General features: G+C 50.8%; 1 protein-coding gene across 4 annotated transcripts in view; it reads left to right on the top strand.

The window, feature by feature from the left end:
- TNS3 (tensin 3) overlaps positions 1-25,573 on the top strand; it is a 226,770-nt gene that overhangs the window by 173,699 nt on the left and 27,498 nt on the right. For all 4 annotated transcript variants that reach the window (XM_032643771.1, XM_032643770.1, XM_032643768.1 and 1 more), the window contains one exon: positions 24,641-24,812. In XM_032643771.1, the coding sequence (XP_032499662.1) occupies positions 24,641-24,812 (172 nt within the window). The remainder of the gene's footprint in view (positions 1-24,640; positions 24,813-25,573) is intronic.

Genomic DNA, 25,573 nt, shown 5'->3' with positions numbered 1-25,573 from the left:
CTGATACCAAAACCAGACAAAGGCAACAGCAAAAAAGATAACTATAGACTAATTATCCCTTATGAACATAGACACGAATCTGCTTAACCAAGTAGAATTCAGTAACATATAAAAAGAAGTATACACCGTGGCCAAGTGGGACTTATTCCAGGGATGCATGACTGATTCAATATTTGAAAATCCATCAGTGCAATCCACTGTATTATCTGGAGAAAGAAGAAAAATCACATGCTATCAATAGGTGCAAAAGAAGAATTTGACAAAATTCACGCCCATTAATGACTAAAAAGCCCAGCAAAATAGAACGGAGCATCTACAAAAACCCTACAGCTAACACCGCTATTACTCCACATAACGCTGGAAGTTCTCCAGCGGCACCATGCAAGAGAGGGAAATAAAAGATACCAGACTGGAAGGGAAGAAATAAAACTGTGCCTTTTGGCAGATGTCATGATTGTTCATGTTGAAAATTCTAAGGAATCTACTAAAAAACCTCCCGGAACAAATAAGTGAATTCAGCAAGGTTGTTGGATATTAAGATAAGTACTCAAAAATCAATTATATTTCTATACGGTAGCAACAAACATGTAGAGACCTGAATTTAAAATACAGGTGTCGGGACTTCCCTGGTGGTCCAGTGGTTAATAAGACTTCGCCTCCCAGTGCAGGGGGTGCAGTTTCGATCCTTGGTCAGGGAGCTAAGATCCCACATGCCTCGCGGCCAGACAACAAAAACATAAAAACAGAAGCATCAATAAAGACTTTAAAAATAGTCCCCATCAAAGAAAAAAAGTTAATAAAAAAATTAAAATACAGTGTCATTTATAACAGATCAGAAGTGAAATACTAAAGTATAAAGCTAACAAAACATGTACAAGACTTATATGCTGAAAACTACACAGTGTTGTTGATGAAAGAAATAAAAGAATATCTAAATAAATGGAGAGACATGTTCATGGGTTGGAAAACTCAACCTGGTACAGATGTCATTTATTCCCAAACTGATGCATAGTTTTAACACAATTCCTATCAAATTCCTGACAAGGTTTCTTTGTAGATATAGACAAGATAATTCTAAAATTTATATGGAAAGGCAAAGGAACTTGAGTAGCTAAGACAATTTTGAAAAAGAATAAAGTGGGAAGAATGGATTTGCCTAATTTCCAGATTTATTATATAGCTACAGTAACTAAGACTGTGTGGTGTTGGTGGAGGGATAGACACAGAAACCAATAGAAAACCCCAAAATAGACTCATACAAATATGCCCAATTGATTTTTTTTGAAAAAGGTGCCAAAACAAGTCAATAAAGGAAAGATAGCCTTTTCAACAAATAATGCTGGAGCAAGTGGGCACCCACAGGCGAAAAAAAAAAAAAAAAAAGAAAAAAGAACATTAACCAAAGTCTCACATCTTATACAAAAATTAATGTATAATGGATCAAAAACTTAAATGGAAAATGGAAAACTATAAAACTTTTACCAAGAAAATAGGAGAAAATCTTTGGGGTCCAGGCTGGGCAAAGGCTCTTAGATTAGCACCAAAAGCATGATCCATAAAAGGAAAAATTGATAAATTAGACTTCATTAAAACTGAACATTTTTGCTATGGAAAGAACATGTTAAGAGGATAAAAAGACAAGCTACAGACTGGGAGTAAATATTTGCACTGTGAATACTCAGCAGTAAAGAAACAAACAATCCAGTTAGAAAATGGGCAAAAGAGACGAAGCGACGTTTCACCCAAGAGGAGGTACAGGTGGGAAGTAATCACATGACAAGATGTTCAGCATCCTTAGCCTTCAGTGAAATGCAAATTAAAGCCACAGTGAGACATCACTACAGACTTGTCAGAAAGGTTCAAAATAAAAATAGGGACAGCATCAAATGCTGGTGAGGATGTGGAGAAACTGGAACTCTCATTTACTTCCGGTGGGAACGGACAGTGGCGCAGCCTCTCTGGGAAAGAGTTTGGTAGTTTCTTAAAGACACTAAACATGCAACCACCATGTGACTCAGCAGTTGCACTCCTGGGTTTTTGTCCCAAAGAAATAGACTTCCACTCACACAAAAACCTGAACAGACAATGTTTACAGCAGCTTTATTCTCAATGGCCCCAAACTGGAAACAACCTGGGTGTCCTTCAGCAGGTGGATAAATAGACTGCAGTCCATCCACACCATGGAACACAGCTCAGCCATGAAAAGGAACCAGAATGTTGATGCAGCGGTGGTGCCACACCTGGGTGAATCTTCAGAGCAAAGCCATTCCCCAGAGTTTACATCCTGTATGGTTCCACTTAACATAATATCCTTTAAATGGCAAAAATATAGAAATGGAGAACGTTTTAGTGTTTCCTAGGAGTTTGGAGGGGGTAAAGGTGGAGGGGGAGTGGAGGGGTCCTTGTGGGGTGGGAATGTTCTCTATCTTGACTGTATGAATATCACCATCCTGCTACACCTTAGTAAGATATTACCATCGGGGGGAACTGGATAAAGAGTATAGGGGATCTCCGTGTGACCGTACCGTGATCTCAACATTAGAAGTTTAATTTAAATCCCACTGGGGGAAATGGTGTGGCTGTGGTTGAAACAGTATTTATTGGCTGTGAGTTGACAGTAGTTGAAGCTGGTGACGTCTTCACAGAGGTTCATCATACTACTCTGTCTCCTTTCATATTTTTTGGAATTTTCTATGATGAAAAGTGAAAGTATAAAATGAAGGAATACTTGGTGCGGAGTGGACCTGGGTGCAGTCTGCCTGTGTTTATTATTGAGCACTTCTGTTCCGCAGTGCTCTGCTGGGTTGGTGTGAGCCCAGAGACCCAGGCCTGCCCTCCTGGAAATGCAGTAGGTACAGCAGGGACGGGCCCAGTGATCCCACGACAGGGAAGAGCCCAGGACAGGACGATGGCACTCTGCCAATTTGTATTGGTTGTTTACCTGGTGAGGAGGTCTGAGGGTTTGACGGGCGAGTAGGGTAAGTAGGAGCTAACTAGGTGAATGGAGGGGGGCGTTTGGGATGGAGATACAGCAGGGGCGGGCCTTGTGGCAGAGGGTACTGCGGACCAGGACAGGATGGAGACGGGGCTCTGGAGGGCAGTGGAGGGGTGAGAGGAAGCCCAGCCACAGCTGTTCTCTGCAGCCACAGAAGATGGGGTATGTCTTGAGACGGGGAGACAACTGCTCAGACTTCTGTTTTCACGCATTGATCTGGCTGCTGTATGCACAGCAGCGGTCGGAGTAGGCGGTGGGGTAGAGCATCAAAACGGTTTCAGAAATGGTGGGAGGAGGTGGGTTGGATTTGTGGGAGATGCAGGTGGTGTGCTCAGCTGACCCTAGCAGAGTGGATTTGGGCCTCTGTAACTATTTCTGATTTTGTTACTATTAATATTACGATGGCGGCTATGTTCTGGCTTCTTTTAGATGGTGTGTAGTTAGTGTAACACTAACTACATAAAATTCCTCTGTGTGTCTCATTACATCAAACTGAACTAGGTACCAGCTTAGTCAGTGTAAACCCAGATGTGTCGGGTTATTTCCCAGAAAACCAGCAGACAAATGTCGGGGAGAAACAGAGCAGGGCACCAGTGAAAGGTGGTAGGGACCGATTTTGTTTGGTACTGTCGTAGCAGGGGAAGGAGCTGAGCTCAAATCCTAATGCAGCAAATACAGCCAAAGAGCGGTGACAGGGTCAGGGGATGAAAAGTTACTAAGGAACATCAAGGAAGGGACATTCTTGCCAAACTGGCCCAACAGGATCTTGCTGAGGACAGGCAGAGGGCTTAGACATCAAGGAGGAGTTGAGGAACTTGATCAGAGAGCAGGCAGCGGGGATGACTTGGCAGAATCCTTGCTACAGGCTGGGCCCTCCGAGGACAGACATCAAAGTCCAAGATCGAGGCTCCAGGACCCTATCTCCGGTTTGGTCAGGTAGGGAGAGTTTGTCTCAGGAGAGGCCCATGTTATCCCCTGGAACCTGGCAGTGCACCTTTGCCTGCAGCTCTTGCCCTCTGCTCTGGGTAGCACACATTCTGTTCTGTGTCCCTCCAGGTCCTGTGGCACTTAGTTTAAGCCCCCAGACTCCAGTGCCAGGGGTCCCGGGAGCCTGCCTGGCTCGTCCCTGCCACAGGCGCCTCATACCAACCCCTCACCTCTGCAGTAAACAAGCAAAGTAAACAAAAAGCAAGCTGAGGTTGGTGATGGGTGGACCAGAGCCAAGAGTAGCCTGCCCTTCCCCAGCATGTGCTCCTGATGCCTTGGGCCTGGGCCTGGCAGGCTCCTCTTTTAAATTACGGTACCTGCCCCAGGAGAGTGAGGGATATTTAAATGTTTACTCAAATAATGAATACTTAAATATGAATTCGCATACTGCTGAGTTCTCCTAGCAGTGTGTTGTAATTAGAAGAGGAGGGCGTAACTTGAAGGACTGGGGACAGGTAGTGGGAGATGGCAGGGCGGCGGTAGGTGCTGGGAGGACAACTGGCACCAGGGGCTGGACCGTGAGCTCCATGGGGAAAGACCGTGAGCTCCATGGGGAAAGACGAGCAGGTTCTACCCACCTGGGACCCTCAAGGAGGAGCCTGGAATGGCCGCCCTCGGGACTGTATGTTCAGTGCATCGCTGACACAGCCTACGTACACCCCAGGAAACACATGTCTCCGGGGCCACCATCCTTAGAAATGCCAGGTGTGAGTCTGTGATACTCTTATTTGTAAAAAGAAATATATATTTGGTTTTCCTTGTTTCTGGCACCAAGCTCCTAAAGCCTTTGGAATTTCTTAAGTGATTAGATCATAACGATGTTTGTCATGTTGATGACGTGACTTTGGGAAAGGATGGAGGGCAGGTTGCCAGGGGAACCAACCTTGTGATTAGAGGGTTGGAACTCTCAGTCCCACCCCCCTGACCTCCAGGGAGGGGAGTGGGGCTGGAAGTTGAATCAGTCGCCAGCGGCCAATGATTTAGTCGATCCTGCCTATGTAATGAAGCCTCCAGAAAAACCCAAAAGGACAGGGTTCAGGCAGCTTCCCAGCTGGTGACCATGTGGAGATTTGGGGAGAGTGGGATGCCTGGAGAGAGCATGAAAGCTCCACGCCCTTCCCCATGCCTTGCCCCGTGCATCTCTTCCGTCTGGCTGTTTCTGAGTTATAGCCTCTTAGAATAAACTGTTGATCTAGTGGGTAAAATGTTTCTCTGAGTTCTCTGAGCCACTCTAGCAAATTATTGGAAGCTGAGGAAGGGGTCGTGACCACCTCTGATCTATATAGCCGGTTGGTCTGAAGGGAGGGCAGTCCTGTGGGACGGAGCCCTTAGCCTGTGGGCTCTGACGCTGTCTCCAGGTAGAGTTGAGTTGAATTGTAGGAGCCCCGGCTGGTGTCGGAGCATTGCTTGTTGGTGTGGGGAACCACCCCCAACATTGAATTGGGCGCAGAACATTTTAGAGCCTCAGCAGGAAATGTGTTTCTTGAAAACAAAAATATTAGTAAGAGTTTAAGTAAAGGGGTTATTTAATCTCAATCCTCATGAAGGCAAAAGAGAGAAAATTGTGAAGTTCAAGACATAAATTACTCTGTCATTCGTAGCTGAAAGGCTAAGGAGTCTTGACGATCTTTTCAAAATAAATGGGAAAAAAATATGAAGAAAGGTTTCATTAAAAATTTGTTTCTGCTATATCTCAGCTTCCAACTAATCCATAAGAGATTTTTTTTTTTTTAGTTGAGGTAAAACTCACGTAACATAAAGTGACCGATTTGACGTGAACTGTTCATTGCGTGGGGGACCGTCATCTTTATTTAGTTCCAGAACATTGTCTTGCCCTGACGGTTTTACAAGTGGGATTTAGGGAACATTTGGGGACTTCTGGCTTCAATGAGCACCATTAACTGTTAATGTTAGTTTACTGAAAGAAAAGGCCTTTATACATTTTGCAGCTTCTAGTTCTGGAGAGAAAGGCTGGTGTTTTCAGGGCCCTGCCTGGGGCTGTGGGCAGGGACTGAAGGTGGAGGACGACCTCTGACCCAGGGCTACTCTGAACTGGCAGGAAGGAGGCCCTGGCCTGAGGGGTGCAGGGTTTGCTTAGTGCTGTCGCAACCTCTTGGAGTTGGATTCAAAGGGTAGAAATGGGTGATGTTTCGCCAGAGGGAGGAAGAAAAGGGATATCCAGGAAAGTCTTGTTGAGAGAGAGGGGGAGAGGGGGAGAGAGAGAAAGAGAGAGGTTACTTTGAGGCAATGCTTTATTTTTGTTTAAAAAAAAAAAAGTTGTCCTTCTTCAAAGCTTGACACATTGTAAAATGTTTCTACCAGACCTCCCATTTCTTCCTGGACCCAGCTCAGTTTTCTTTTGAAATTTTACAAACTTAATGAGAGTGTTTATAATAGGAATAAAAGCATGTACTGAATGTGAACGTGTGTGACATTTATAGACGTCCCTGATGACTTTGAATTTTGCAGAACCTAAAAAGCTCATACATTATATATGTATTTATAACATGTTTATATTTAGGTACATATGTGTATATAACTACGTATAGGAATATCCACATCTGTATACACATGGGATACACTTTGCACTCCGATTTGTGCAAAAGGACGCCTGCTGGTGAATGTGACCCCGTGTGACTGCCATGGTTAGCAACTATTGCTACTACCCCCATTGCTGCCCCAGATTTAGAAAATGGAAAACAGGAAGGTTGACAGCTTCAAAATATATTGAAAAATAAACATCAGTGTTGGGCTGCTGGAGCTCAGTGTGCAGAGCTGGCCTGTGCATGTGCAGTGAGCAGTAGTCTGCAGAGATGAGAGCACTCATTCTCTCGAGTGGAATGAAGCTCAAAACATACAAGATGTTGGCATTCTGTGCTGACACCTCATCCACCAAACAGGCCGGCTTGGAAGTGTCCCCACGTGAGCCGATGATTTCCCAACCACGTTGAATGCCATCTTTTGTTTGCGTGCTCTGAGTTTAAAGGCGTCTTTGTTTCTCTAAATTTTTTATTTTTATTTTTGGCTGCATTGGGTCTTCGTTGTGGTGCCTGGGCTTCTCAGTGCGGTGGCTTCTCTTGTTGTGGAGCACGGGCTCTGGGCGTGCAGGCTTCAGTAGTTGTGGCCTGTGGGCTCAGGAGTTGTGGCTCGCGGGCTCTAGAGTGCAGGCTCGGCAGTTGTGGTGCACGGGCTTAGTTTCTCTGCCACGTGTGGGATCTTCCCAGACCAGGGCTCGAACCCGTGTCCCCTGCATTGGCAGGCGGATTCTTAACCACTGCGCCACTAGGGAAGTCCCTCTAAATTTATTTATCAGCTCGCTTCATCCCCCTTCTGGTGGACTGTTCTCGAATCTCAGCATGTAAAAGTTATTCTGATGTGCTTCCAGTGGGGTTTTTGCTGCTGTCCTGATTCTGAGCCCCGCAGGTCAGTGACCTGGGACCAGGCCCGAGACTTGGTGACAGACACATGTGGGCCCACAGTCGCCATTATACACCTCTTGCACAAGTTGCAGACCTCTTAAGACATTTTTTAAACTTAAGCCAAAATAATAATAGCAGTACTGTGCATGGTGTCATCTCTTAGAAATGAAGGTAGATTTCAGCTTACATATATATGATAATGTACCAAATGTACATTGATTTGTATGTGATAACGTACGTGAGAATGTACCAGAAACTTGTCTTGCAACATAGTTTTGAAATGCCAAACGCACTTTGTCATTAAAGCGTTTCCAAAGCCTCGTTGTCTATCAAAGTTGTGCTCTGCCCCGGGGTTGGAGACGTGGGTTGGTCTCGGCCCTGGAGTGGGCTGCATGCCTGCAGACCCAGCCACCACTCGGGCCCGGTGTGTTTTCACCTTCCCTCTGAACGGGGTTAGGACGCCTCTGAGAACTGGGAACGACTTGAAAGGAAATGCACGTGCAGGCTTGGTCCGTAGCAGTTGAGGTGTTTTCTTACTGGAAGCATTCACCCCATGCCGCTTGCAGTTCTTCCTTTCCTTACAAAGGCGCGCTCCCCTGCCCTGCGTGGATTCCTAGCATGGTGTGAGGTAAATGAATCTGTGACTCTTGTCACCTCAGGCTGGCAGTCCCGGTGAAAACTCCACATTCTGTTGGATACACTTGAGAAGATTTTGGGTTAGGAGACCTGAGAAGGGGAAGGTTTAAATCTGCCATCTGCCTCTCACCCTTTGTTACTGTCTGTGGTCCACCTGGCTCAGTGCCTTTGGAACCTGGTACCCCCAGATTAGGGTGCCTCCTTGACAGAGAGGGGCACCGGCCAAACCACCGTGATGAGGTAAAGAAGCTTTGTGTTTGGTTGAAATCCTGTCATGGGCTGGTATGTTTTTGCATATACATATCGCATAGCACTCGGATGCACCTTGGATGTATATATTCACAGTTATGCTCGGACTGAGGAACTCATTGCTTTTTGAGCTGTACCGCGTGCCGTGCACTTACATATGTGCCTGTGTAGAGAAAGCCAGGGGAATATGAGAGTTCCATAGTTTGACGAAAAGGAAAACCTTTCCTAGGCTCCAGGGCCCGGCATGCACTTGCTGGGCATCTTGGGGTGAATGTTGTGTGTCCTCAGGTCTCCGTGGGTCACGCACTGGGATAGACGGACCGTGTGATGTTATAGTTAGATTTCCTGGAGGAGTGTGACGTTGGGCTGCTGTGAAGTCAGTGTATAACTGAGGTCCTGGGGGATGGCCTTTTGGGTTTGTCTTTAATTTCTTCTCTGCAAAAGCAGGCCATTGAATTGGACCTTAAGAAGCCCAGAGCAGTGCCTCCCTGGGTGCTGGTGGGCAGGTAATGCCTGGGAAAGCAGCAGGAGGGTGTCAGAGTGGCCCTGAGGATCCCTGTCTGATGTACTGGTCATTCGGGGTCTTTCTAAGATCCCTCCTCGTCCTCTTTTACTAGGGCAGAGCCTGTGCTGAAGACGTGCAGGTCCCTGGGAATCTCCTCTCTGTGGTCCCCGCCCTGCCCTCCTGTGTACACGGGAGAAGCACACAGTTTGTCTGCATGGCCCCCTTTCTCAGAAGCAGCTTCCTCGTAAGGCTTCTGAGCTTCCTTTGCTGTGTCACGTACCAAGTCCTAAGGGAGACCCTGCAGATACCCCATTGTTGGGGGAGCAGCGGCCCTGGATTCCGTGTCATTGAGTGCACGCTGGGCGGGACGGAGTGCTGAGAGGTGACAACACAGTCCCCCGTAAGGACGTTTCAGGCCGGCAGGCCCGTCAGGGGCTGGGGGGCTGGAAGACACTGACCAGCTGGTGCCTTTGGACGGCACACGCCCCTCTGGAGGCCCAAGAGGGGGCTGTCGAGAGGGATCCTGCTGGCCTCCCCGTGCCCTTCCAGGTGCTTTAGCCATCACTTTGGCGTCCGTGGCTCACCTCACGGTTCTCTGCCCTCCCTCTCACATCCCAGATGGCTAAGGCTTTCTGAGGCTTCCCCCGGAAGAGGAACTCGCGTCGCCTCTCTCTCTGCCCTGCCACCTCGCTCCTCTCATGGCAGCCCAGGCCTCGCCCTCCTGCCCCATAGTTGCTCTCCGCCCCTTCCCTCCCCAGCAGTGTTTCACGGTTCCGCGGTCACCTCCCGTGATGCGGCCATGACTGTGCAGTGTGTCGGAGGGCCGTCCGGCCCCGCCTGCCACGGTGGAGCGGGTCCCAGGCCGTCCCTGGGACAGCCCGCCGGCCCTCACCCGCCCTGGGATGTGCCTCCCAGTGGGGTGGGCTCCGTAAGGACCCAGCCTGCAGGAAACGGGGGCCTGGATTGGGGTTACGTCCCTCTCCCTCTGTAGCTTCCAAACTATTGTCTGTCTGTGTTTCACTCATCAGTACGCCCCGGCATCTAACATAGATAAGGTTCGAGGTGAAAGTTTGTGCTGTTTTCTCATAAGTGAGTAAATAAGTGAGTGAGTAGGAGAGAGACGCCTTTTACTTAAAGGGAAGCAGGCACACGGCTTCTAGGAGTGTGGAGGACGGCAGCAGGGGTCGATGGCTCGGTGGCCGGCACGACGTGTGCAGGGGGGGGTTGGCATTGCCGACAATGGACAGTCTGTGTCTGCACTTGATCCGTGATTCCACTAGGGGTATGTGGGTGACCTTGCAGGTGTGAGCACCCATGGGTACCCACCTCCCGCTGACCCAGATCCTAGGTGCTAGGTAGGGGCAGGATAGTCTTAGGGGAAGAGTTTTCCGAATGTGACTTTTCCTCAGAATTGCTGCCACTTGCGGCACAAGCACGAAATCTTTTCCCCTGTTGCTCCAGCTGAGCTAAAGAGAGAAGGAAAAGGGGCAGACAGATCTCCAGGAGGTTGTGAAGTGTCTGTAAATCCCCACCAGCGTTGTCCTGGTCACAGATACTGCAGCACAGAGGCGGCATTCTTCCCCTCCACCCGGCCATGGGCTGCCCCAGACTTACCAGGCCCACAGAGTCCACTGGCACCGAGGGAAGGACCCACCCTGGGGAGCGCCGCTGCGTCACTGTCCTTCCTGGGCCTGGCTGCCAGACGGCCGCCTTCCTCTCTGTTCAGGGAGCGGTGGGCCACGGGAGAGGCCTGTCCATCCGCTGGCTGAGCCTGCCCTGGGCTGTGGTCAGGCATTTCCTACAGATCCTGTGCAGAAGCCACTGCCCTGCTGGCACATAAACAAGCTGGAGGATGTGCCCTGCTCAGACCTCTGGGGCAGAGGGTCCTTGGGATCTTCTTGGCCTGTAACTTAGAGAGGTGGCCTGAAGGTCCCAGGCATGCCTGTCTCTCCTGCTGAGAGGCATGTACCGGTCAACTTTCACCAGGTTGATGAGTGTGTCAGAGGGTCACACCAGGGCGGGGCGGGTGTGACTCCGCACAGTGTGGTTGGAGCGTGTTCTGGAAGTCTGCTTGCAGGCACCTGATCCCATCGTGGTGTGCTGAAGGCAGTGCCAGTGCCAGCCCGTGAGCAGGAAAGGGGCCTCCCGGGAGGGATGTGGGGACTTCTCTTTAAGGGAAGACTTTAGGGTATGTGACATAAGCACCAGGATTTAACAGATGAGTGGGACGGTGCCCAGCCCGAAAGGCAAGAGAGGCAAGGGGTGAGTGCCCACTCCCTGCTGCGCTTGGTGGGTGTAAACCTAGTAATGCACGTATCTACTGCCTGGAGCTTCGGCCTCAAAAGCCACACACGGGACAGAGCCTCTCTACTCTGCTATATTGACTTATTACTGTCAGATCTCAGGTCACGAGGGACAGAGCGTGGACTTACCTGAATGAGGGGGATAGTGTCCCAATTCTTATAAAAATGTGGGATCATTTGAAACGGGCTTTGAAGAATATATACGAGTCCACCAGATTGCTGGATGGTGGGGCTGGCCTTTCAGAGAGAGGGAAGAACATGAGCAGAGAAGAGGGAAGAAAGGGATAGAATGTGTTTAGACCCACCGACAGCCTGTTGGTGGACTAAGCTACCAGCCAGGTGAAACAGGCTACGTGGTTAGAAAAGAGACTCTGCAAACTGGGAGTGGTAGGACGTGGGAGCCGCTGCGGCCGGGAAGAAAACCTGCAGGGTTTGACAAGAGGAAGTTCCCGCAGGCTGCCCTGGGCAGGGGATGGAGTGAAGGCCGTGGGGCTGGGGACTGGGGTGGAGGAGAGGCAATGCCCCTGCCCCGGGGGGGAAGGGACGGGGCGTGGACCCTGGCTGGCAGGGGTGGAGTGCGGAGCTGACCAGGGACTCCGGCGGTTGCGGAAGCTTCTCTTTTGTGAGCATCGGATCCCGCGGAAGCAGGTCTGCCTTTGGGGGAGATGCCTCTTGAGGCGCAGATCCTGGACAGGAGGCCCGCTTGAGGGGGCGGTTTGGGGGGGCTGGCGACCCCCAGGAGTCTCCAGCCCCGCGCGTGCGGGCAAGCTGCTTGTCCCTTGGGTAGCGCTGGGCCTGGGGCTGAAACTAAGCTGTAGAGGGTTTCAGCTGGGAGTTTGCGAGAGATTAAAGGCAGGGAAAGGGGAAAAGGGGAAAAGACATGAAAAGGAAGCAAACTGCACAGCAGAGTGAGGCGGGGCCACTGCCGTTTGGAGGCACTCAATGGGCAGGCTGCCCGCGACAGCCAGCGGCCGCCCAGCAAGCCCGGATTCTTTCCCTGCCGCCCTCTGAATGGGCCTCCTCAGAGGCGGCCGTCCCGCGTCCCGCCCCGATTCCCCCGGGACGCCGGAACCCGGAGTCGCCCTGCCCCGGTGGGTGGGGGACGCCTCTGGGGACAGCCCTGGGAGCGCCTTCCGCCCGGCCCCTGACCTCCCGGGCCCGTCTGTGGACTGACCAGCACCCCAAGGTGCCCAGGTAAGCGCCGCGCTCAGCCCCAGCTCTCCTCCACAGCCTCTGGCCACGTCTCCGGGGCGATGCTGCTGAAACCTGATCTCTGGGGTGGTGGGGGGGGAGGGGACGGGGACTGGGGGTAGTGGGAGGAGGTGGGATGCAGAGTCCCAGGGCCAGGAAGCAGGGGAAACCGGACTTGGGAGGAGGGTGACCCTTCCAGTGTCTCCTGTCACTTGAGGACAGCCCTCAGGTCCGAAAACTGTGGGACAGAGCGCCCCAGCCCCAGAGCCTGGAGGGCTCCTCCTTCCAGGAGAAAGCCATGCTTTGTCTTTGCCGAGACTCACTGGGGCAGAGGAAAGCCTGGTGTACAGATGTGCGGCTTTCCGGAGCCGGGGCTGCTTCCCAGCACAGCACATTCTTTTGCTGAAACCGAGAAAGCCCGCCTGCCCGGTTCCAGGGCCGTCCGTCCACCCCCAGAGCCCGTGAGGGATCTCAGGCTGCCCCGAGGGCAGAGGGCCCCGAGGCTGTACCCAGGTGCCCCTGCTTCTTAGGGGAAGCAGTGCTTTTACTAAATGCAGCAAGCCAGCCTCAGGAGCAAAGCTGGGGTTTCAAGATGAGTTTGCCCGTTGTGTTGCCCACTCTCGGAGCAATCAGAGGGAGGGTTTCAGAGTCCATGACTGTGAAACGAGACACACGGTCACTGAAATAACCTGCCCACAGTATTAGCAGAGCTTCCAGACGGTAGAGTGTCCGGGTCCTTCCGTGCATCTTACCTCTGAAACGTCCGAGGTGAGCCGGGCCAGCACCATGGGCCCAGCCTCTGAGGGTGGCACGTGCCTGGGTCAGAGTGGCCACCCTGGGGCATCTGGGGATGCCTGAGGATCCCGCTGGTGTTCAGCATTCTGCTGACCCTGGGCTGACACAGCGCTGTGTGTGTGTCTTAGCTGGAAGAGTGAGGGTGATCAAGAGGGAGACAGAGGAACACTCCCTCTAAGAAAGGGAAGCCCAGGCCAGTGAGCGGTCTGCCTTCTCACTTTTTCCAGCCTGAAAGTCTTGTAAGTTCTCCCTTCTAGGACTGGGAGGTTTCTCCACAGCTGAATGGATGATACTGTCTGTTCAAATGTTTCCTGACATTTTAGTGCAGTATATACACGAGAGTAGTTTCCCATGAATTCCGTATGTATATCAATATGTAACAAATTATCTGGTTAGGATGGAAATATTTTTCCAACTCCGAAGGTGAATTTAAGAGAGTTTTGGTCCGTTTCTATCAGGAGAGAGAGATCTTTCTCTTCCTCTGTTGGTGACGGTGGCTGGTGGGATCCCAGGAGCTGGCTTCTGGTGGCACCTCCTACAGACTCTCTTTCTAAGTGGGAGCTGCGGTCCCAGGGCTGCAGACTACTCCCAAAAGCCCCGACCCTCCTCTGCACGCGGGGAACTCGCACAGCAGGCTCCTCCGAGGTGGCGTTACGCTATACTTGGAGGCAAAAGGCAGTGACTTTAGGACAGGGTTATTCTATTACATTAAGGCTGCTGACTTTGAGATCTCCCTAATGCGGGGCAAGGGTGTCTTGTGGAAAGAGCACAGCTTCCCAGTCACAGAGATGAGTTGACTGCCTTTGAACAAGTTTCTTCACCTCGCCTATCAGCATCTCTCTTTCCACGTCCATAAGATTGGGGTAATAAATTTGCACATGGAAACCTTTTTCTGAGGATAAATCAGATGATGGCTGCGTATGGCTTAGCACAGCGCCTGGCATGTAGTCGTAGGTACTCAGCAAAAAGCAGCTATTATTCTGATTTCCATTATCGTCCTCTCTGTAAAGAATGTTGATATGCATGATGGAAGCAGGATTTTAAAACATCTTTGAGAAATCTGTGATTTACAAGGCGTGGACATTCAGATCTGCACCTGTGGCCACCACAGCATTGCTCTGAAAGCGTGAAGAAAGTAGGACTTGGGTTTGATGATCAACGTAAATTCTAGGCAAGCAGTGTACACATTAAGAAGTGTTTACTGACCGTCGTCCTGACTGTCGCCTACGTCGTCTTTCTTCTCTCCTACCCTTCAGTTTCCCCTCCCTCTATTTTAAGAAAACAGTAAAATAACATCCAAAGGCGTGAAGCCACTCAGGTGAGTTGGAATCAGGTTGGCTGGTGACGGTGGTTTTTGTGTGTGTGGCTGAAAGGTGTTAAGTGACGTGGAAGCTGGTGTTCAGCCATCAGTGGCGCGTCCAGGGTTGGTTCTGAGTCCCCGGTCCCACTCACTTTGCGGAAGGCCCCTGAGACAGTCTTTATACCAGGCATTCTCTTGTGACTTAAAGGTAACTGAGTCCCAGTTTACAGAGGAGCTGGGTTCCAGAAGACCTCCTTTCACAGACTACACTCCTGTTTCCTCCTTTAGGGCCATCACCCACTTTATCCTGCAGATGGAAGTTTAAGGGCACTGGATGAAGTGGAATTCAGGGAACCAGTTCAGCTTCCAGTTCTGCCACTAAATACCAGGGGACTTGTGGCCTGGAGCAGTGTTCTCTGATATCTGAGAGTACTTAGCCGCAGGGAGGGCACGTGGTAGGATTTTACAAACTCGGAGTGGGAGACAGCGGAATGAGTTGGAAGGACTGGGGTTAGGGTATGATTAGGACACAACTGGATGGAGGACCCAGGCATCTTGGGACAGCTGGCTTTCCTGGGTGACTGAGTGTACACAGAGAAGCTTCTAGAATGCCATGGGGCTCCTTGACAGCTCTGAGAAGGTGAGAGAGCAGAGTCTCCCCCAGGACAAGATTTGGTCCTGGAAGGTGCGGGTCTCGGGGTCCCTACCTGGTGCGTCTGTTGGTAGGAGCAGACCTGATGTCACCCAGCCGTCCCTCTGTCTCAGAGCAGACGCTTTGAGAAGCTCCCACGGTTTTCCCGTTGTCCTGTAGGTTCTGGTGCCTGTTCACGTTCTGGCTCTTGGTGTGATGAGTGGCTTTTAGGTTTTACCCTGGACTTTTTTGATACTGTGCTGTGAGCTCTCGATTCTCTTTTATCCGGTCTTCTCGTTTTAGGCGGTGTTCCTGCCCAGGTGCAGTTCCAGGGCCCCGTGGATGTTTCGATGTTTAGGTGCACCTTCCCGCTGGCCCTGCTGACACAGGCGAGGAGCAAATGCAGCTCGTCTGCTCGCACCACTGCACTGGGGCCTGAGGCTGGGTGGGGAAGGAGGCTGGCTCACCCTGCGCCCAGCTGACACCTGCCTGGTGGGGAGGTCAAGGGCCACCTCCTCCTGTGCATTGGGGGATGGGGGTCCTGTGGGTGTTTGGTTGGAATAGGACAGGTATTGCCGAAAAGGTTTTCTGCTGTTAGGCTGCTCTTTTCGGATGGGTTGGTTTTGGTTCTTTGGCTAGACGAGCAGGCTTTTCCTGGAGCTGCTTTTGTCTGACAGTTCTGGGATCTATGGGAGGCAGTAAGGAAACCAAGGAACTCACCATGGTGTCCTTCCTCACCTCCCCAGGTGCCCAGGTCCTCCTTTCCATCTGTCAGAGTTCCCTGTGCGTGTGGTTGTGTGATGTCCAGGGCTGCAGTGGTAAATTCAAGGACCGGGGGGAGTGGGGCTACTCCATCTTGGCCAGAACCACAAGTCCCCAACATTATTACTTTCGGCATTGCTAATGTGGTAAACATTTACCGCACAGACACCTACCATGTGCTGGGTGACTGTGGAAACCAAGGTGAAGCAGGCATGCGTCTCACTGCAGGGACTTCACTGGCTGGTTGGAGAAGTGATGCACAGACGTCTGAAACCTCCAACGAAAGTTCAGGAGATACATGACAAAGTTAGTGAGGAAGAGGAATTTAGTAGAAGGCCTTCCATAATCAAATCCTTGTGTAGAATGTGAAGCCTTAGCTCAGGACAGAATCCTGTTTCCTAGAGCAGGTGGGGTTGAGGTAGCACGTGGGCAGAGTTTTATAATAAAGAGATGAAAACAAAAGAATACCACCTGTTGCCACCTCACTGCCCAGAGGGAAGAAGGGGAGGCTCAATCCCAAGACCACAGCCCCAGAAATCTCCTGGGCAGGAAGTGGGAGTGGCGTCCCATGGTCATCTTGTGGGGAGGCCGTGACCCCTGATGACGAGCTCTCCAGAGCACGCCCCAGCCCCGTGGAAGGGGTACCATCGGTTCACGTTCCTGTGGGGTCAGGGGCAGCATGGACCCGGCTCCACCGGGCCAGGGACACCCAGCCCCTTTGTACCTGTCCCTCAGCGCTGCCTCCTCTGGAAGATGCCCTGTCCTGTGGGAAGACGCCATGCCCACCCTGGGAACGAGAGAGGGTCTCTTACATTGAATCCAAGGCATGTGGATTGTCAGACAAGCCATCCTTCTCTGGGCCACTATAAGGAGGAAACTGTGCGCTCCGGGTGTAAGTGAGAGCAGGCCCTGAGCCTTAGCTTCCTGGGTCTGCCCAGGACATGATACCCCTGAGGGCTCGTTTCGAGGGCCGAGGAAGCCTGTTAGGTACCCCCCAGGTAGTAATTAGTAGTAGTATCTTGGTAGTTTGTGAAGAAAGCTTGCTTTTTCTGCACACGTTGTGAAAATCCAGGTTAAATTAACGCAGCAGTGCCATGTACTGCAGTGAGCCACCCGTGTTAACTGAGAGGGCTGGTGCCCACCTAACGAGGGGTTCACGGTGCTGCGTACGTTGTGTAATCAGGGTGATTTAGAAGGACCGGGCGAAGACACCACTGCCTGGGTAGGGACCTGGTTTTAGAACCTGAGCAGTGATAATCTCTGGAAAACATCAGACCTCTGGCTTCTGAAATTAGGGGAGAAATTGGCCGCCTAGGACCCCAGTTACTGTGTAGGGTGGGAGGTTAATGGATGCGGGTCCCCCTGGTGCCCTAGGGGTTCTGAGAGGTGAGGATCCTATGAGGATGTCTTGGAGTTGCGTCCTTTAAGTCTTCCACAGGAAATAGGGCTTTCCAGTCACAACAAGACACTCTGTGAGATTACAGGAGGGTTTTAAGCCCTGGCCCTCTGTTGGAACGTGGTTTTAAGTCTCCATGGTACGGTCCTGATAAGAGGAAGCTCTCATCCCCATGAAGATGCCTCAGGGCTCCTGTGTCAGCCATCTTCTCCAGGCTGATGGCTCTGTCCTTAGAAGGTCCAGGACAAAGTTTAGCATGAAGGCCATGTCCCATTTCCAGAGGAAAGCCAGAGCCACTGGGGACTCTGCCTGAAGGAAGAAAGCAGTTTTTCTGAGAACCTGACTTCTAACCAACCGGGGGTCATGGGTACAGCATCTTCACCAAGAGAGATCGGGCCGCATCTCGCATGTTCTGTACCTCCTGCTGACAGTTTATCCGTTCCTGGGTGAGTCTCGTGGCTCCCCGCACTGTCGCCCTCATCAGCCCCTCACTCTGCACATGAGTTATACAGGTTCTCCCTCTGCTTGGAACACACTCTCTCTGGTGGTTTTTTTTTTGGCTCAGCCCAAGCAAAGCTTCCCTGTGTCAATGCCTCTTTTCTTCTCTCTGGCGCCATCTCTCCCCACAGCCTGACAGCTGCTGTAATCATTCTTGTCTACCTGGATTCCCACTGGATTGGAAGTAGCTTTGAGGCAAGGCTCTTGTATCCCTGAGGCTGCTTTCTGTTGCAAGTAACCAGTCCCCACTCAATCTTGGGCAAAGGAACATGAAAGGAGGACATGAAACTATTCACAGAAGCCAAAAGGTGGGAGCAGCCCAAGTATCCATCCACAGATGAAGGGCCAAACACAGTGTGATTCATCCGTACAATGGAATGTTACTCAGCCTTGAAAAGGAAGGAAATTCTTACACATGCTGCCACATGGATGAACCTTTAAGACATAGCCAGACACGGAAGTACAAATACTGTATGATTCCACTTATACCGAGTACTTTGAGAAGTCAGATTTATAGAGACAGAAAGTAGAAGGGTGGGTGCCAGGACTGGGGGAGGAGGGCTGCAGAGTTAGTGTTTAATGGAGACGGAGTGTCAGTTTGGCAAGATGACAAGAGTCCTGTAGATGGATGGTGGTGATGGTGGCACAACACGTGAATTGTACCTAATGCCTCTGAACTGTACACTTACAAATGGTTAAAATGGTAACACGTGTTATGTCTGTTCCACCTCAGTTTTTTAAAAAACGGAAATGTAAGTGAGGCCAGAACAGAGGGCAGTTCCGGCCTCGAGTTTGGTGTCAGGAGGCCTCACACCCTGACCCCCAGTTTCTCAGCTCTGTGTGCAGGCTCCCTCATCCCTGGGCTCTGGGGGGTCTCAGGTATCCTCAGGACCTCCAGGCCCAATGCCATTCTTCCTTAAAGTCTAGCAGGAAGGATGGAGTTTGTTTTCCTGAGAGCTCACTCCAAAGCCCATTTTGGAAAGATGCTCATTCTTTACAGGTTGCTAAGAGCCCTTGTTAGTCATTTGAGAAGCTGGCCTTGCTTAGTGCGTCATCAGAGTAGAAACTGCTTGGAAAGACTCAATTGTGAAGAAAAAACTGTTTCCACTGTTGCCACATTAGAATTCCCCGCACAACACCAATGCAATGGGGGCAAATGTGTTTTCTTTCCAGCATGCTTGAATCAAAACCTCTGAATAGAAATGAGACATCTTAAAAGAATAAGAAGAAACAAGGTCCTGCTTGTAGTGAGCTATTTTATCTGCATTTTCTGGTTCTTCTGTGTCATTGAGTAAAAGGAAAACTGTGGCATATATTTTTTTGAAGGGGGTAATTCCGGTTTGGATGAGAACTTCACAGAAGGATCCCCTGTCAAGTTAACAGACAGGGGCCCTGACTGCAGTGCTGGTTGGGGCACTTCTGGGTCTGCTGGGGGCATGAGAACATTAATGCTTCTAAAAGAGAGAGAGACAGTTCATCCTTGGGAGAGCACTTCTAGTACTTACTGAAAACGGTGACCTTAACCCTTAGGACACATTCGTATGATGTGACTGTGACAAAGATTTACAAAAGAAAAAATTCAAGATCAAGAAAGTATGTGTTTATCCATATGGGGGCCGTTGATCATTTCCTTTTGTGTTTGTAGAGCATCTCTGGGGCCAGAGATGCAGGACTTCGATTTTTGACAAAAAGCATCTATCGCAGCATTGTTTTTTCAGTCTTCCAGGGTTTTTCTCTGTTTAATTGACATTATATCTGGATGCCTGCCCATCTTTCCCTTGCTTTCAAGAAGATTGGTTAAGTGGTCTGTTTTTCATAGACAAATAACTAAAAAATTATCAGGTAAGAGCTCCCTTTAAAAATCACTACTATTGGGCTTCCCTGGTGGCGCAGTGGTTAAGAATCCGCCTGCCGACGAAGGGGACGCTGGTTCGAGCCCTGGTCCGGGAAGATCCCACACGCCACGGAGCCACTAAGCCCATGCGCCACATCTACTGAGCCTGCACTCTGGAGCCCACGAGCCACGACTACGGAGCCCGCGTGCCACAACTACTGAAGCCCGTACACCTAGAGCCCGTGCTCCGCAACAAGAGAAGCCACAGCAGTGAGAAGCCCAAGCACCGCAACGAAGAGTAGCCCCCGCTCGCCGCAACTAGAGAAAGCCCCCGCGCAGCAACGAAGACCCAAGGCAGCCAAAAATAAAAATAACTAAATAGCGCTTCCGTGGTGGCACAGTGGTTGAGAGTCTGCCTGCTGATGCAGGGGACACGGGTTCGCGCCCCGGTCCGGGAAGATCCCACATGCCACGGAGCGGCTGGGCGCGTGAGCCATGGCCGCTGAGCCTGAGCGTCCGGAGCCTGTGCTCCGCCACGGGAGACGCCACAACGGTGAGAGGCCCGCGTACCGCAAAAAAATAAATAAATAATTTGTTTGAAAAGTACACAGTATCTTGCTTTCTAAAATACTTTAAATTTAGAGGTAGCAGAAAAAGGACCATTTTACCTATGAAATGTTTTATGTAAACCTCGTGGTAACCATAAAGCAAAAATCAAGAGCTGAGACGTGACACATAAAAAAGGGGGGACTGAGGAAATCACCATAGGTGGAAACCAACAATTTACAAAAGGAGACAGAAACAGAAGGAAAAAGAAACAATGGAGAGATAAATTTAGAGCTAAAGAGACTCAAGAAATCATCTGCTCTGATCCTAATTGATGGGATTCTGTGAATGAAGAACCTAAGGTCCCAGAGGTTGAGAGTGTGTTCAGTGGTCCATGACTTGTGGTGGAACCCAGATTAGAACTTGGGAATCTGTGTGCTCCTTCCCCAGCAGCTCCAGTTTCACACCTAGAACTAGAGTGAGAGAGAAAAAAAGGTTTGGTAATGTTCCATTTTGCAGAACTCCCTCAAATGGTGGAGAAGGGAACTTCCTGGTTAACTACATCATCCCAGGAGGGAAGGTCGGAGGGACGGTGATAGATATAGATATGAAAGATAGGTAGATAGCTATAGATAAAGGATAGATGAAAGGTGAACAGATAGATAAAAAGATAGATGGATGATAGATAGATAGATGCGTACACATGTACCATTTGGTCTATCAGAATCCACCAGCCTTCCAGGATTCCATCAGTAGATTTTCTCGTTCACTTCTAAAGGTTTATTGTGAATATGCCAGCCAAAGGTTGAGACGGTTTAGATAGTTAAATAACAAAACTCAAGTGTCTTCACCTGGATAGGCAAGAATAATCTTGACCTCAGCTAAATATATTTTCTTTTTCATTAAAGGTCATATAAAAATGTAATGGCAATTTGTGACTATTAAGAGTAATATATGAGTGAATAATTTTTATACGTTTTAAAGATTTTTTTATGTACCTAGGAGACAGGAAAATGTTGATTTTTTTTTTTTTTTTTTTTTTTTTTAAATGTCACATGCCCTGACTTTTGTTAGCAAGTAGTGGTTCCTACATCCAAGAGAAGAGGCATACGGGATGAACCTTGATGTGTGGGCCCCTCCTTTACTTTTTCTGCCCACCCATTCCCTTCCCGTGAAGGCCTCAGCACCAGGCTCTGGACGACAGTGAGCTGAGAGCAGCGAGGGTTCCCTTTCTTCTTGTTAACTTATACTATGTGATGTAAATAGTGGTGACCAGAGAGCAAATGTCACCCAGCTTCCCACAGAACCTCCTGTAGCGGCCCAAATGGAGCATAAAAATAGGCCTTTTGGAAAAGAGCCTGTGACCCTCTCTCACCCTGTTCTGGGTAAAGGAAGTGCAGGAAGGGGAAGCAGAGGGGAGATGGTGGGCTGGACATCCCGGGAGCCCAGAGGGAGGCCCCTCCTCCCAGCCCTCAGCCCAGGACGCACCATCTGCACAGAGAAAACCAGGAAGTGAGGCGGTCGATTGATTTCCAACCACTGAAGGTATCGTGCGGCCTCCTCTGGGCGTCAGCAGGAAAGGGAAAATGTGAGAATGGGGTGAGAGGAGGAACAGACTTGCCACTTTGCCGGGGCGATGCCAGGGACCCAAAGGAGTCCAGATCGGGTTGGGCACCAGAGCTCTGACGTGCACGGGGTGTACAGCAGGGTCCGTGTGGTCCCTAGTCCCCCGACTCTGTGGACACACCCTAATGGGGGCTGTGGCCCCAGAAGTCTGACTACCCTGGAGCCCCTCATGTGGTTGGTTTAGGACAGACAGACATGCTCTCTGTGGCATCTAGAACCAAGGAAAGCCTGCCGGCCGCAGGCTCGGGAGGAGGGCAGCCGGGACCAACGCCTGCACGCTTGTCGCCTGCAGGACCTCCCTCGTGTCGGAACCCTCCTCTGCTCCCGTGGCCGTCACCGCACCCCTGAGCCTCCTTCTGGGTCCAGAGCCGAGAAGACGGAGCCCCGATCCCCACCTCCACCCGGCAACGGGGCCCCCGTACAGTCATCCTTCTGGAAATTTCACCTATCGTTCAACCGTGAACAGCAAATGTGCAAGTTGAACAAAAACCAACCAGGTCGGGCTTCCCTGGTGGCGCAGTGGTTGAGAATCTGCCTGCCAACACAGGGGACACGGGTTCGTACCCCGGTCCAGGAAGATCCCACATGCCGCGGAGCAACTGGGCCGTGAGCCACAACTACTGAGCCTGCGCGTCTGGAGCCTGTGCTCCACAACAAGAGAGGCCGCGACAGTGAGAGGCCCGTGTACCGCGATGAAGAGTGGCCCCCCGCTCGCCGCAACTAGAGAAAGCCCTCGCACAGAAACGAAGACCCAACACAGCAAAAATAAATAAATAAATTAAAAAAAAAACAAACAAAAAAGCCCCCAACCAGGACACGTTCTGTCTGCTTTCGGGCGTGTGTGCTTCGAGAAATGAGGTGAATCCACGCAGAAGGGTCTGCAGGCTCGACTCACGCAGCTGGTGCCTCTGCCTGGGCTTGGAGCCCGATCTCAAGGTCATTCTCCAGCCACATGGGTCTCCCGTTCTTATGTCTCTGGATTCCCAGCAGGGCCGGTGGCCAGCGCCCCATCGCTTGGAGAGTGAAGGGTGTACCCTTACCTCCCACGAGGTTCCCACTCCCTGTGCTGTTAGCATCTCTGAGCACATGGAGGGGCCAGGAAGCCGGGGCCTCCATCTGAGGTGCCTGGCCACCCCCTTAGGGGTTAAATCCTGTTGCCCGGGCAGGGGGCAGAGGCCGATCTGGCCAGAGGGAACAGAACCCAGCCACGTGCCCCAGAGTTGGCTCTAACTGAGTTAGGAACAAAGCCACTTTCATGGGAAGCACTGTGCTGGTTGTTTTCTGGAACAGGCAGTATGATAACAGCACAAAGTGGGATCTTATCTCCCCTCGGCTTCTCCTCTTTGGCTGGGGCTCTTGGGTGCCGTGGGAGTGTGGTGTGGGATTCCTGAGGTGGCTGCGGCCCTGGGACTCGGCCAGCGTACGGCTCCCGTCACTGCACGGGGACCACTGAGAGCAACCTCAGTACTGGAGGAACTGATCCTGCGAGGAGCTGCTGTGTGCGCCCCCGTGCTACGTGCTCTCAGGCACGCCCGTGACACGCTCAAACAGCCCGAAGGCGGGTGCGCTAGACTTGATGGGTAAACTGTTTTTCTGATCCCGTGGTTCTGTGCTGCTCCTTGACGTGGGGTCGTAGGGGCTGCTTGGCGTCTCTATCCTCCTCCCACTTTTCGGGCCAGCCTCCTGAACCATATTTCCACACTTTGCCCTGCCCTGTACTTTTCCGTCGGTGCTTTTGTTAACTCATTCATTAATTCATAGCATGACTGACCTGAATCTCCCACCAGCTGCAAGCTCCGTGGAGGGGCCAGCAGTGAACATTGGGAGCTTCTCCTGCCCTGTGAGCGTGGAGCCTGTTTCTGAAACATTTTCAGTTTAGTTATTTCGAAGTCTGTATCTTTTAACTCCAATGTTTGTATTAGCTGTGGGTGTTTTTCCTTTTCTTTTTCATTTTTTTGTTTTCATTTTCATGTTTTTGTTTTGTTACCTGATCAGTTTTTTTAAATTAAATATTTGATATTATGTCCATAAAATTATAGGTAGATTGATAGATGCATAGATGTCAGATAGATAGATGGGTGGATAGGTGACAGACGGTTGGATAAATGTATGGGTAAACGGATGGATAAATGGGTGGATGGATGGATCGATCGATGATAGATGGATGGAACTGAGTAACGTGAGTGATGTGATATTTTTTCAACTTTATTATTTTCTGATCAGTTCTCCCTCGTTTTAAGACAGAAAGCAAAATAACCTGTATTTCTCACAATATTATTTTATTGACCATGGTAGATTTGTCCAGTTCTCAAAGCTTAGTTTAAAAAAAAAAGGCAAAATATTAAAAAAAAAAAGATACCCAGAAATAGTGGAGATGCTAGGCTGCGAGCGGGACGGACATCTGGTCAGCGGATCGTGTGAAGTTCCCTGCGGTGTGTGGGTGTCAGACAGGCAGGCTTTCCTGGTGCTCAGCTTCTCCTCCTCCTGTGACGGGGGTCAGGCCAAGTGGTCTCTGCACCTCTTGGGGGTGAAGACACCGCAGGCAGGGCCGTGCTGGCGGAGGGAAGAGTTAGCCGAAAGCATGCGTCCCAACCTGGGGCACAAAGTGCTGCTGGGCGGGCACTTTATGGAAAGCGGGTCTTTTCTGTGGTTTGCACAGAGGCCTTGCCCTTTCTAGGGTGGGAAATGGCTTACTTCATCAGCACGGTAAGTATATCAGGGCAAACTGTTCCTCGGGTGAGACACTGGGCTGCCTCCCGTCTCACTGTAAACGAACATCGTCAGTGGATGGTGATTATCAGTACGTGTTGAAAGCTGCGCGCAGGGACTGGTCAGGTGTGTCTCCTTTTGGAAATGTGCCAGACATGAGGACTCTGCACTTGGCGGAGTCGGGGCACCTCCTCCTGCTGCAGAAAGCTTCGGAAGTGGCACTGCTTCTTACAGCCCGCTCGTGTTTCCTTGATGCAGAACCACGAGGCTGCCCTGAGGTTCTCGGTCACCCTGTGGGGATGTCAGAGAGCCCCGTTGGACCCAAACCTGCGACGCTCCGGGCCGACATGCCCACGGCGCCCTCCTTCCAGCGGGCGTTCACGTCCTCCTGCACGATTTCTGGCCGCAGCCCCAGCCAGCGGAGGGGGAGGTAAGGTGCCCTTTGAACCAAATACAGGCTGCTCTTACAGACCCCAAATCCAAGCACCACGGAGGGAAGGCGGGGGCTTGTCCTCCACATGACACCGGGCTGCCTTGTGGATTGACCACCATCACTCTTCAAAAATGCAGTCCAAATAAAAACTCCTGAGTCTACCCCCACTGTTAGCAGGCGGAGTGCTCAAGGAACACACTGCACTTAGAGTCCGGGCACAGTGGCCAGCTCAGGACCGAGCGTCCGTGAAACGTTATCTGAGCTGAGGCTGGAAAGGGGGTGCAGTGGCCAGGCTAGGAGGGGGCCTGCCCGGGGCTGCAGATTGGGGTGGACAGGGCAGGCAGGACGTGCTGCTCTCGGAGACATGGAATTTGTGCAGGTGTTCGGGAAAGCATGGGGGGGTGCAGGAACACCCCGCAGTGGGATTGGAAAACAGAAAGGATGGGCCACAGACAGCCACAGAGAAATGTCCTATTTCTCCTTCACAAAGGACTGCCGCTGAGCAAATTCAGATGCTCAGGGTAGGAATCATTTCTTAGTATTTTACTTGTGGGCACATTGCTCTACAGTTATTTACCACCCTTAATTCCACCTCCTTTCTCTTTACAAAAAAGGGGGACATTGCGTATCAGGACTCAACATCACACACAGAGCAAATACATGTTTGCTAGTGTGTTAGCTGTCTTTCTATATTTCGAAATATAGAGAATTTCCAATATTCTTAATATTGGAATTTCCCATTTTCGATATGGCAGTCT

The sequence above is a fragment of the Phocoena sinus genome, chromosome 9, assembly GCF_008692025.1.
Source record: "Phocoena sinus isolate mPhoSin1 chromosome 9, mPhoSin1.pri, whole genome shotgun sequence".
Lineage (NCBI taxonomy): Eukaryota > Metazoa > Chordata > Mammalia > Artiodactyla > Phocoenidae > Phocoena > Phocoena sinus.
The sequence above is the reverse complement of the archived record's forward strand: the minus strand, read 5'-3'. Positions and strand labels throughout refer to the sequence as shown.